The sequence below is a fragment of the Malaclemys terrapin genome, chromosome 3 (genome assembly GCF_027887155.1).
Source record: "Malaclemys terrapin pileata isolate rMalTer1 chromosome 3, rMalTer1.hap1, whole genome shotgun sequence".
NCBI classification, from domain to species: Eukaryota; Metazoa; Chordata; order Testudines; family Emydidae; genus Malaclemys; species Malaclemys terrapin.
In genome coordinates this window covers 149,994,392-150,007,375 of record NC_071507.1, presented here as the reverse complement: position 1 = coordinate 150,007,375, position 12,984 = coordinate 149,994,392, and the positions used below count along the sequence as shown (strand labels likewise).

The window sequence follows — 12,984 nt, the reverse complement described above, 5'->3', positions numbered from 1 at the left end:
TTGAGAGTTGAGCAAGCTGGCAAAGGGAAGGGGAAAGAGCCTGTTTAAATTTATTCCTTATATTTGGCAATTCTCCTATGTTTGGTCTGCCCCCTTCTATCCATTCTGGTAGGGCTGCACAGTTGTCGAAAATTCCCATAACTGGACAACTAGAGTTACATGATATAAAAAATGGGGATGGGGAAGGGTGGACTGGCTCTAGACGTGCCCTCTGGCAGAGCAACACTAAATTCTAAACTTTACCTGAGTGGGGAGAGAAGAAACTTCTGGATCAACCCTTCATGGTTGGGAGGGGAAAGGGGTTTCTCCTCCATGACTGGACTCCTCTTATTCTAGCCAGCTCTGTTTTTTGTGAGGGTCCCACACTACCCCTCTCAGTATCTCCCTAGCTGAGCTCTAGAACAGAGTGGTCAGCTAGGGAAGACTTGCTTCAGGCCATAGCTCCTTGAAAAATTCTCTGTTTGTCCAATATGGTGACTGGGCTGGGTTGTGTCACACACCTGGGGAATTGTGACCACAGGCAGAAATGTGTTGCCTGTTACAACTTCTAAACAAATGGCACTTATCCTTCAGAATCAAAAACAATCTCTCTGGCTAAGTGGTTTCTTTGTACAAGTAGCCACAGAGGGCTTTTTTTTTTTTTTTTTAATTGCATAGGGCCTGTAATGTGAATTACATTAATTAACTAAAGTAGGCCTGGTTAGATGAGGCATCCTCTTGAGAAAAGAACAGGGACTGTCTTTTTGTTCCGTGTTCATACAATGCCTAGCAAAATGGGGTCCTGGTCCATGACTGGGACTCCTAGGAACTACAGTAATGCAAATAATAATAATAATCATGAAGCTGGAATTACCAATATAAGGACCACTAATGAGGGAACTGAATAACGTTTAATCAGAGCAATGGTTGCACATTCTTTGGAGTGTATTTCTTGGACTTCAGTAAAAACAAAAACAAATAAAACTCATCCTCCAGCAGGTATTAATACCATTACCTATAAATTCTATTATCTTTCCCTACTTTCTCCCCTATATAAAGTGTTCCAGGAAAACAGGTTACACAGATAACTTACGATGCAGGCTGACTGATGAAAGCATTTCTATGGAGCCTGTATGCCACGTGGCTAGGGAAGGATCCTGATTCCAATGATACTCCTTGTACAGAGGCAAAATGCTTCTCTGTTAAGTTGTATGATTCCAACATCTTGAAACCTTTGTGGGGGGGAGAAGGGGAGAGAAACACAATTTGGAGAAATTGTGATAAATGAAAAAAAAACCTTCAGAATTATCCTATACTAGGATGTTTGTATATGACTCTTACCAGGTGAAGTGTATCCCTCCAAGTAAATGAGAGGACAAGCTGAAACAGACGAAAACTGTGTTATTTTAAAAAATTCAAATGGAATCATGAACATACAAATATTTTCAAAAGATTTTATTCCCGTAAATTTGAACTATTGTTAATTACCAGCCAACATCTGCCACTACAATAATTATCATCTGTTTGTGATCCTTTGCTTTATTCTGCTCAAGATCAATCAGTAGATTTCCAATTATGTTGGTGAAATGTTCAAATCCTTATTTAGGAGGCTTCTTAATGTACTATTTCTACCAGGCTGGAATATACGGAATAGCAAACAGATGAGCTTCAAGTATATTTTATTTTAAGAGCCCAGTTCATAAAAAGAAATGGGCACAATGACCCAATCTTTCCATGGATCTTTTATGCATGAGTCAGGCTGCATATTAGTCCTCAGATTCACAAGGAAAAACTGCAGATTTATATGGTTCCTTAGTCGTATGTGGAGGAGGCAATATGTGAACTCATCGTTGCAGACGATACAAATGTACAAATATTTCCTTTTTTTTTTGCCATAGAAGGACTCCAGATTTGTAAACAAATGGATTTTATTTTAGATCTTTATAAAAGTAATATTAGACACTGGTTAGCTACATCCCCAATGCAGCCAAAAAACAGTGGTAAAGAGGAAATCTGACACTTCCAGAAGTCCATTTTAGCTCCCGTTCTACTTGCTCTTCAAAGAAAAATAATTGTCACTTATTGTTTATTCACTTTTTAATAGAGTATCATCTCAGGGTGGGAGATAAGATAAAAATATAATAACCACTTAAATAAGAAACATGCACTTGCTCACTGGAAATATATATTAACGTTTCTTCAAAAAGGTGTAAATGGGAAAGCCTTGACATGAGAGTTGTAGCAGTACGTAATCAAATTTACTAGCTTGTGAGAGAAACATTGTTTCTTACTTACTTGAGGTAGCTGTCTCACAAATAAAAGTGAGGAGGTTCTCCTCAATCTTTTCAAAGGCATCAAAGTCATCAACGATAAATACATGACGTTCACTGGGTTTGCTGGCAATCTTCGACAGCTCATGGTAATCCACATCAGCTACACCAACAACAAAGACGCTGAAACCTGCAAAAATAATGTTTGTTATATGAAAATGCAATGAATATACATGCTTATACATTATCATTGGCTCAGTAGCTCAATATCAAATCCCAATCATGTAGAGATACTGTATTCTCTGTTAAAAAATACAAGAACCAAATAATGCAAGTAGAATATACTTTTGGTTGAACCCAGACCCTTTGCACTTTCTGGATAAAATACAGAATAAAGTAAAATCCAGTGGAGAAGAGTATTCAATATACTTTTGACCAAGGGATGTCAAATGGAGAAACTCTTTCTCCATTACCTTGATGAAACAGAACAAGCAATATTTTAAACCGACGGCAAAAAAGTGGGGCAAAGGGCTCATGTCCTGCAGGGAAGGGAAGTGCTGTTATGGAATCATTCAGCTGCACAAAGCTGTTTGAAATAGGCAGAAGGAGTCTTTTTATGAGGTCTTCTTGCTTCTAAATAAATGGCTGAAAGGGATGAATCTATGAGTTAGATGACTGAACACCCAAGGAAGAGACATACTTAAGTACACAATTTAGATCAGAAGTGCCCAGCCAATCTCCCTGAATCAAGAAGAGGAAAGTATACTATTCTGAACATTTCCTTTTGGAAGAAGAGGGTGAAGAAACTCATGCCAATGAAGACACTGAATAGAAACCGTGAATTTTCTGGTATTAAACAACTACTATATAAGCCCCTGGAAGCCAAACAGTAAATGAACTGTTTTCTAATGTACAGTATTATCTTATGAGAGGGATCCTTGAAAACATTATGGGAAGGCATCTGAGGAGAAATGAAGAGCATAACAGTTCTGGGTTACTCCCAAGACAAACTAATCAAAAATAGTTAGGCTCTGCTCTTCAATAAAAAGGATGATTAAAAAAATACCTTCCACTTTAGACGCTGTTGATCACTTTCTCATCCTGGCTTCCTCTCCTGCCTGTCAGGTTGCTCCTTCCAGTTCTCTTCTTCCTCTCCTCTTCCACACTTTTGGCAACCCTCAAGACTCTGCTATTTGGACCTCTCCTGTTTTTCTTATAGCTTATCCCTGGGCAATTCATCCATTCACCAAGCTTCAACTGTCATCTCCATGCCAACAGTTCACAAATCTTCTCTATCCCTGACCTCTCCTGTTCCATCAGTCTTGCATCTGACTATATTTCTGAAATATACTCTGGAGATCAGATCACCTAATTAAACTCAACAAGGCTTATGATGAGCTTCTCATGTCTTTTCCAAAACTCACTGCCATTGGACAATATCATCATCTTCCCCATCATCCAAGCTCACAACCTTGCTATGATAGCCTCCTTACTCTTTCACAAAACATACAGGCTGCCACCGAATCCTGTCTGTTCTACAACATCTCAAAAATCTGACTCTTCCTTTCTGTCCCTATGTCTAAAATCCTTATCCATACTTTGGTTACTTCCTGCCTTGACTGTTGAAGTCTTCTAATTTCTGTGCTTCTTGATTTCCATCTTATTCCCACGGTCTATCCAAATCACCCTGGCTAAAGTCATCTTCATCATCTGAGTCTTAGACCATGTCATTCTCCTCTTCAAATCCTTCCAATGGCATCTTCTTGCCTTGCACATTAATGTTAGCTTATCTTCTTCGGCTTCTGGACTTTGCATAATTTTGTCTCTGCCTGTATCTCTCTCCCATTTCCTCCTCCTCCTTCTCTCACCACTTCATCCTATCAATAAATCCCCACTACCACTTCCTTTGTCACCTCCCTGATATACCTGAAGACTGGGGGAAAGGTGAGGCAGAAGGAAAGGGACTTTCAACCAAACAGTTTTCTAGAGCCTCAGCTACAGTAAACTACACTTGGTCCATCTAAGGAGGGACCATACATGGCCACCTCTTCCTCAAAACCGGAGTGGGAGAGCCAGGGGTCTGGTCAGACCTCTGCTCAAGGTACAGTAAATGAAGGGCTGCTCTAACTTGTGCCAGCATTAAAAGGACTCAAAGGGCCATTCCAACAGATCAGGATCATTGGACTGAAGTGCACTTAATAATGGCCCCGCCCCCCGAATAAGGGCCAGGAGTGATATAGGACAAGTTCTGTAACTATGTAAGGGGATTCCCAGCAAACCATTTAAGCCTGTTCTGTCCACAGAGAGAGAGGAGGCCAGAATTAGGTCCAGTCAATCTTAACATTCTTAAAATAGTTTGAGCCATTCCAAATCATATACTGTAACTTGAATGTCTCTCTCAGGAACCACTACCTATTTAGGATGAATAAAGGACCAACAATACCTGATGCTATTATATACCCATATGTTAAATTGCATGACTTAAACTCTTTCGTAAAATGAATGTCAGACTCAACTTCGTTCTACAGGTTGCTTACCAGAGTGCTGTATGATTGCTGCAGCTTTCTTAACTTCATCCTGCGACCGACCATCTGTGACAACAACAAGTACCTTGGGCACACCTCTCCTCATGCCACTCTCCCAAGTCAAGACTTTTTCTTTGATAAATGTAAGGGCTTTGCCTGCAAATTACACAAAGAATGAGGACTCGTGCCACATTTGCCACTGAAAATATTTGCTTTGAAGAACCAATAAACTAGTAAGAGTAGAACATAAAGGCCTGGTCTTAAACTACAGAGGATTAAGATAACAAATAGGTTTTCAAAAAACGGATTATTGGGAAGGAATACATCGTTATTCATCAGACGCACCTGTTCTTGTATTTCCTCCTTTGTACCGAATATTCTGAAGTGCTCCTAGAGCCTGGGCCTTATCATCATATGTATTCAGTTTAAACTCAGACTTTGCATCGTCGCTGTACTGCACAAAGGAAACCTGAAATGAAATGCAGCACAGCGTTCAGCCTCTGACTTGTGTGGCTTTAGGTAATCTCTACACTAAAGTGAATTATCTTGTCAGTCACCATTGAAACAGGAAACCCATGACTGAAGTTATATGTAAATATAGATATAACAATGGTAAAGTTATCAGTGAATGTGTTACCGAGAAAATATTTGTTAGAACTATGGTGGCACCATATTTAGTGCTGATTTTCTAGTTCAGCTTAGGGATACAGCATTTATAAAAACTGTTAAAGATTACAAAAAAACACAAGAAGCTCATGAGATAGCAATTAATAGGGAATGTGCCAGAATTTCAGTCATTTGATACATACAGTATAATACACTTCCTGAACTGGAACATTAACTCATCTTGTATATTTGTACATATCCATGTAAACTTAGAGTGAATGTTCTGCGTATGTATACAATGTATATTTCATTTTGCATTTCCTTGTAGTCATAGAATATTAGGGTTGGAAGAGATCTCAGGAGGTCATCTAGTGCAACACCCTGCTCAAGGCAGGACCAACACCAACTAAATCATCCTAGCCAGGGCTTTGTCAAGCCGGTCCTTAAAAGCCACTAAGGATGGAGATTCCACCGCCTCCCTAGGTAACCCATTCCAGTGCTTCACCACCCTGCTAATGAAATAGTGTTTCCTAATATCCAACCTAGACCTCCCACACTGCAACTTGAGACCACTGCTCCTTATTCTGTCAGCTGCCACCACTGAGAACAGCCTAGCTCCATCCTCTCTGGAACCCCCCCTTCACGTAGTTGAAGGCTGCTATCAAATCCTCCCTCACTCTTCTCTTCTGCAGATTAAATAAGCCCAGTTTCCTCGGCCTCTCCTTATAAGTCATGTGCCCCAGCCCTCTAATTATTTTCGTTGTCCTCCGCTGGACTCTCTTCAATTTGTCCACATCTCTTCTGTAGTGCGGGGACCAAAACTGGATGCAATACTCCAGGTGTGGCCTAACCAGAGTCGAATAGAGGGGAATAATCACTTTCCTCGATCTGCTGGCAATGCTCCTACTAATACAGCCCAATATGCCGTTGGCCTTCTTGGCAACGAGAGCACACTGCTGACTCATATCCATCTTCTCATCCACTGTAATCCCCAGGTCCTTTTCTGCAGAACTGCTGCTTAGCCAGTCGGTCCCCAGCCTATAGCGGTGCATGGGATTCTTCCTTCCTAAGTGCAGGACTCTGCACTTGACCTTGTTGAACCTAATCAGTTTTCTTTTGGCCCAATCCTCCAATTTGTCGTGGTCACTCTGGACCCTACCCTCCAGTGTATCTACCTCTCCACCCAGCTTAGTGTCATCTGCGAACTTGCTGAGGGTACAATGAATCACATCATCCAGATCATTAATAAAGATGTTGAACAAAACTGGCCCCAGAACTGACCCCTGAGGCAATCCGCTTGATACCGGCTGCCAACTAGACATTGAGCCATTGATCACTACCCGTTGAGTCCAACAATCTAGCCAGCTTTCTATCTATCTTATAGTGCATTCATCCAATCCATACTTTTTTAACATGCTTTACCACGTTATATCTGAATTTGTGTTATGTCGGGTCGCGTTATATCGGGGTAGAAGTGTATTTTTATACTCCTCCCTAGTCATCTGTCCAAATTTCCACTTCTTGTAAGCTTCCTTTTTGAGTTTAAACTCACCGAAGATTTCACTGTTAAGCCAAGCTGGTCGCCTGCCATATTTGCTATTCTTTCTGCACATCGGGATGGTTTGTTCCTGCACCCTCAATAAGATTTCTTTAAAATACAGCCAGCTCTCCTGGACTCCTTGCCCCCTCATATTAGCTTCCCAGGGGATCCTGCCCATCAGTTCCCAAAGGGAGTCAAAGTCTGCTTTTCTGAAGTCCAGGGTCCATATTTTGCTACTCTCCTTTCTTCTAGACTGTCCCATTTATATTATTAGCATGCCTTACTAAGCTGGTCCCAAGCAGATGTCTAAGTATTCATACTTACTGAAATAAGTTTTATCTTTTTTAATCATCATAAATATCTAAAATGAAGAACTAACAATGTAACGAGCCCAGGACAAAAGAGGAAAGGAGCTTTAAGTCTTTCCCTAGTAAGCCCAGGAAGTTCACAGCTATTGTCCTCCAACAGCTAATTTGCAGCAACTCTCCTGTTGGGCTAAAGAAGAAAAATGTTTGAAAACCAAGCAGTGTGAGGTTAGAGGTAGGCAGAATGAAGATACTGGAGAGAAGGTGTTCCAGGAGGAGATCTTTCTCTCTAGAAGTATGTCTGCAGAATGAAATAGGGGGACCAATGATGTAGAGGCATGCCTGGGGGAGGAGAGAACTGTCCACGAGCAAGATAACTGGGTGCTACATTTCAGGAAATCAAAAATAAAACATCCTTCCAAGGAAAATCACTGTCTTCCTTCTTACATGGGAAGATGGTCTTGCACCAAGTGGTGACGGCAAAGCTCCAGAGACATTCTTACTCAGGCCATTCAACTCTAGCTAATCAAAGAGCAATGCTTATGAGAGCAGGACAGAGCTCCTATCCAGTTCCCCTTAACTAGAAGGAAAACAGTCATGATGCAGGGGCTTGACTGTGGGGAGATTAACATAAGACAAAATTAAAGGCTCCTCAGGAGTCTGGCAGAGACTCCTGGCAGAGACACATGGAGAACCCCAGGAGGAAGACAAGCCGTTTCAGCATCCCCACTATTCCTCATAGCTTTCTCTTTAAAGATGCATCCAATTTCATCCAGTGAATCCTCTTCTCCAACTCTCCTGCAACTGTCTCCATGCTTTCTTCTGCCCACTGCACATGCACCATCCTTCCTAAACTGACACACCAAGACATTACCCTCATTCATCACCACACTCCTTCTCAACGCCCACTTCTGCTGTGACACAAAAATTAGCCCATTCATAACAACTATGGAGAGGGGCAGCTGAGGATATTTTATATGCACAAAGAAACAAAAACATGCAACTAACATTAACATGCAAAACATGCAACACTGGCCACAGAGCACCCTGACCACTTTGCCTGTATGCTGATTCCCTTTCATCTGCTTGCCATCTGTCTTTTGTCTTACAGGATGCCCGCTCTTTTAGATGGGGACTGTGTTTTCCTTTATGTTTGTACATCACAGTGCACATATATATACACACAACATAGTACCAGAATAATTGGCAGAAATCCTATACAATAGAGAAAGGTAGAGGAGACTTTAAGAATTCAGGTTTGTTGGTTTGTTTGTTTAATTTCCCTGTAAAATGCTTGTAATGGAAATTACTCACCTGAATTCCAGCAGGGTTGATTAAGTCAAAGGCTCCAACAGTATTAAAAACAAATTTCACTACTTTGTTGAAATTATCATCACCAATACTCCAGGAAGCATCAGTCAGGAACACAATATCTGCTTTGGCGCCTTTACATACTGAAAGACAAACACAGCTCAATGAACTCTTAAAACACCCACCTCATTTAGGATTGTGGACTAAACAGCACTGTTTTTATAATTTTATAGCAAGAAAGATGAGCAAACATTCAGCAAACTTCAGTCATATTCTCAATCTGCAGACTACTCTTAAATATTAAAGTAGTGTTTCTCTTGCATGTATCTCTTGCATTTCCTGGGTTTTGCAGATTTGCATTTCCTGGGTTTTGCATTCAAGGACATCCCAGGTCAAATGTTGGCATATATGTGCAAAAAGTTCATATGAAACAAAACCCTGATGAGTGCAACTTAACACCAGTTTTCTTGGCAATCTACACTAAAAATAGGTTCATATGCTAAAGGCAAAGCTCACAAATCCACAGTGCATACTGAGAGTCATGGCCATTCCCCAAAATCTACGCACACTGCTACCATGACCCAGTGGCTATCTGAGCCCAATGCAACACCCTGGCAAATAGCTAGTATAAAGGGAATAAGGCCCAGGCATCATTCCCCTGACTACACAAGGCAGCTGCAAAGGGCCAAAGTGGGCCAGAGAATCATTAGGCCCATATATTTTTGAAGTTACTTCAATTTAGGAAAAATATAATTCAGTCTAACCTTTGAGTGTGTGGACGTACAGCAAATAAGACAAAATATACCACGAATCTACAATGCACACTTACCATCCCGAGCTGGTGGGATTGTGGGAGGTGGAGGAGGAGAAGGCGGTTGAGTTGGCGCTTCGGTAGGTTTGATGACTGAAGTAAAACAATTAAAACCTTTTATTTAATGTAACATTTTACTCAAGAAAAGACCCCACCCAGGTGAATTACCCTGTGTATGACTGAGGAAAGAACTATCAATGCTTTTATTGGTGACCAAGGCTAGTAATTCCTAATCAGCAAAGAAAAATCTGCTGTTACAAAAGCAAGTCCTTAATTTATGACAAGGGGCCAGATTCTGCCACTCTTACACAAACTGAGAAATCTCTCACTCTGTGGTTACTGCCCAATGGGATTAACCTGAGCAAGGTAATACGCCATTTGAATTTCCCCCAAATAATTGCTATGGTCTGTTCCCCAGTTCAGGGAGTTTCCCACTGACTTGAAAACACAGGAAAATAGACCCCTCAGTTGTGGTACTCTATGTCTTGTACAAACAAGACAATTGTAAGATCTGTACTCTGGACTATTTCCATCCCATTCTGTTCACACTCTTACTGTTCATATTGCTCCTGACTTACATGTGCGCTCTTTCAGAGAGATGGGCGGTCCCTCAAGGTTCGGGGTCTGAACAAAGACAGTAGCATTGTATTCGGTGTCTGGTGAAAGGCCAGTGAAACAGTGGCTGGTTTCTGTCCCTCGTACTGTAATTTCTTGTCCTCGGGATCCTGTGAAAACAAACCCAAAGGAAAGAAAATGTAGGGTCCAGTACTTCCCTTTCCATAGGTGTGCAGAACAAAACAAGAGAGAGTGCATGTAGGGAGGGTGCTGAAATGGGATGAGTGGCACCTCTGCTGCTTGCTCTTCCCAGCTCAGGAAAGCCTCTGTGCAGCAACACTGTGTGGTAGGCGCTCTGCACATTGGGGAGCTGTCACGCTGTGAAGGGGAAGAGGCAGAGAGCAGCTGCTCTCCATAGTATGCACTCATCACCTCTGGTGAGCAGCAGATTTCCATTGGGAAATCCTAGTGGGAATTAACATGGATAGAAGCAGCATTAATTTCCAATCTGCATCTTCTTAGAAAGGCAGGCTGCGTGCAGGCCTGGGAGTTTTACCAACACAGCTTGGCTCCTAGGGGAGACACTGGAGTTGTAATTATCATAATCTCAGGACCCTCAGCCTGTCACATTACAATCCTTAGTTAGTCATGGCATAAAACTGACATGTACATCTGCCTGCAAAACACACAAGGAATCAAAGGAATTTACCATCAGCTGGGTTTAGCTTTAATCTGTAGGAAGACGCTGACCGGTGAGGTGACCATCGGATACAGAAGGTATCCCATCCCACCTTGTAACTTGTTAGATCAGTGACGTTCAAGTACACTGCAAAAAGGGAAAGTGTTCAATTTATTATCTGGGAAATATAATACATTAGATATAAAATTAACCAGATCAGAAAGAACAATGGCATCAGTAGTTGCTGGCCCATATATCACTATGGCAGTAAATTTTGCCCACATGTGGTTTTATTATAAAAGTGTCCACAGAAGAAAAAAATAGTTCTAGTCAATTCATCTCTGTTCTTTCTGTTTAGTCCCACAGATCTGACCTCTGTTATTTACAAAGGCCCAAATTCTGATACCCTTTATTATGTTAAGTACTCTCTGATTCTATGGGCTGTCCCACTAAAATCAATAGAACCACTTATAAAGATATTTAGCATGAGGAAAGTGCATCTGATTCAGGCCCCGTTGTGTTGTATTTTATTTTATTTTATTTTATTTTATTTACTGGCAGTGCCAAGAGGTTTTAATGAGACCATTTAAGAAAATCAGGATTTTACAGCTCATCCTTTTTTGCTGAAATCTCAAATGGCTCATTAACTGAGTTCAGCAACAAACCAATCCTCCGCTGAGCAGGTTCAGCTTTGATGGAATATGCAGTCAGTTGATATTACCATGAGATGCACTCAGAAGCAGTGAGGGGCCTTAATCTGCCTGGTGCTGATTGCACCCTGCGATCTACTGAGCACATTCTAGCCAATGGGTGTAGCAGGTGTTGAGCACCTTGAAGGCTCAAACCCAGCTACAGCCAAACAAATTTTAAGAAATGGAACTAGAGGGTTGTCTATTGCAAGCCATTAGTAAAAGCAATGTTTCAATAATTTGGGTTTCTAAGCTTAATTTTATTTATGGGCCTGATTCTCACAGGTCTGAGCATCCATAATTGTGGAGTGTGCAGACCATAAGGATCAAGGCCCTAAATATAGACTTTTCAGTCAACATGAGATCACTTCAACAATTAAATCCTATGTGACTACAATAAAAGTGGTTTGGACTTACATGTAGTGCCTTGATCAATCAAGGGTGTGCTGAGTCCAGAATCGTATTGGGCATAGACGTTCACATCATAGATAGTACTAGGAGACAGGTTGTGCAATGTGTATGAAGTCACTTCCCCAACAAACACCTCCATTGGCGGCTCAACAGAACCTTGAGTTAAAGGGAATCACAGAAAAAGACACACAATTCTATGAGCATTCTGCTATGGCACTATCAGGATTCTTTTATATAAGCCACATCCCTGAGTGGCACAGTTATATCAACCTAGCCCCAGTGTATACGGCACTAGGTCTAGAAGCTGGGCTTGTCCAATCAACATAGCTACCACCTCTTGCACAGGTGGATTAACTATGCCAATGGGAGAAGCTCTCCTCTCGGCATAGTAGTGTCTTTAATGAAGTGCTACACTGGCGCAGCTGCACTGATGCAGCATTTTAGGTGTAGACCTGCCCCAAAACTTGGTCCTTGTTTTTAAAAAACATACTTGTTATTTCTTAAACCTAATACTTTAGTAAACAAACATTCTCATTGCTAATAAAATAAATGTAGCTTTACTAGTGCAATATTTGTATTTAATTTAATTTCCAGAGAAGCATGCAAATGTGGATTCATTCTCATGTCAAATAAAAGCATTGAAGGACTGTCATTCATTCAAACTTTGGACCTGATTCTCATCACACACTTGTGTAAATCAGGAGCATCTCCATGAAAGATACAAAAACTGGTGTAAATGAAAAGAGAACAGGCCTGGGACAGGAGATACATGTTGTATTAAATGTCAAATATGTATTTAAATCAAATGTGCTGTAATGTGTGTGACAATGTATGTGGTGTTCTCATGGTCTTTCTTTTGAAACACTGAAATTAACAGGAAAACGTCTTACTCCTTTAAAGTTAATAAACCCACAAATTAACATAAATAAAGAAAACACCTTTAAAGCAAAGGGCTCAGTTTTCATGAGGATACACAGGATATTTCCACCCAGATCTTTTAACTCATTACTCATTGTTTTCAAAGTGTTCTCTTCAAAGGAGACAGGTTTTCTTACCTACAGGTTTATACGCAAGTTTGTACCCAAGAACAGGAGATGGTGAGGGATCCCAGGAAACCCTGAATCGTGTATACCACTCATCAGAAATATGTATGTTTTGAGGAGGAAGCAACCCAACTGAAAAGAAAGAATAAGCATTAGAATTGTTATTAGTAGCAACTGCCTTTTAAAGCTGTATAACAGGTACATTGTAAACTCCCTGAAGAAGAAATTATGTCTTTGGATATGTTTGCATTGTGCCTAGA

At 40.9% G+C, this 12,984-nt stretch overlaps 1 protein-coding gene across 1 annotated transcript in view; it reads right to left on the bottom strand.

Moving 5' to 3' along the window:
• The window catches only part of COL12A1 (collagen type XII alpha 1 chain), a 136,896-nt gene that overhangs the window by 35,853 nt on the left and 88,059 nt on the right, over positions 1–12,984 (bottom strand). Inside the window, 11 exon segments of the mRNA XM_054024531.1 lie at positions 1,073–1,211; positions 1,321–1,359; positions 2,275–2,439; positions 4,787–4,930; positions 5,120–5,243; positions 8,540–8,679; positions 9,366–9,440; positions 9,926–10,072; positions 10,612–10,728; positions 11,688–11,837; positions 12,737–12,856. Of these exon segments, the coding sequence (XP_053880506.1) occupies positions 1,073–1,211; positions 1,321–1,359; positions 2,275–2,439; positions 4,787–4,930; positions 5,120–5,243; positions 8,540–8,679; positions 9,366–9,440; positions 9,926–10,072; positions 10,612–10,728; positions 11,688–11,837; positions 12,737–12,856 (1,360 nt within the window).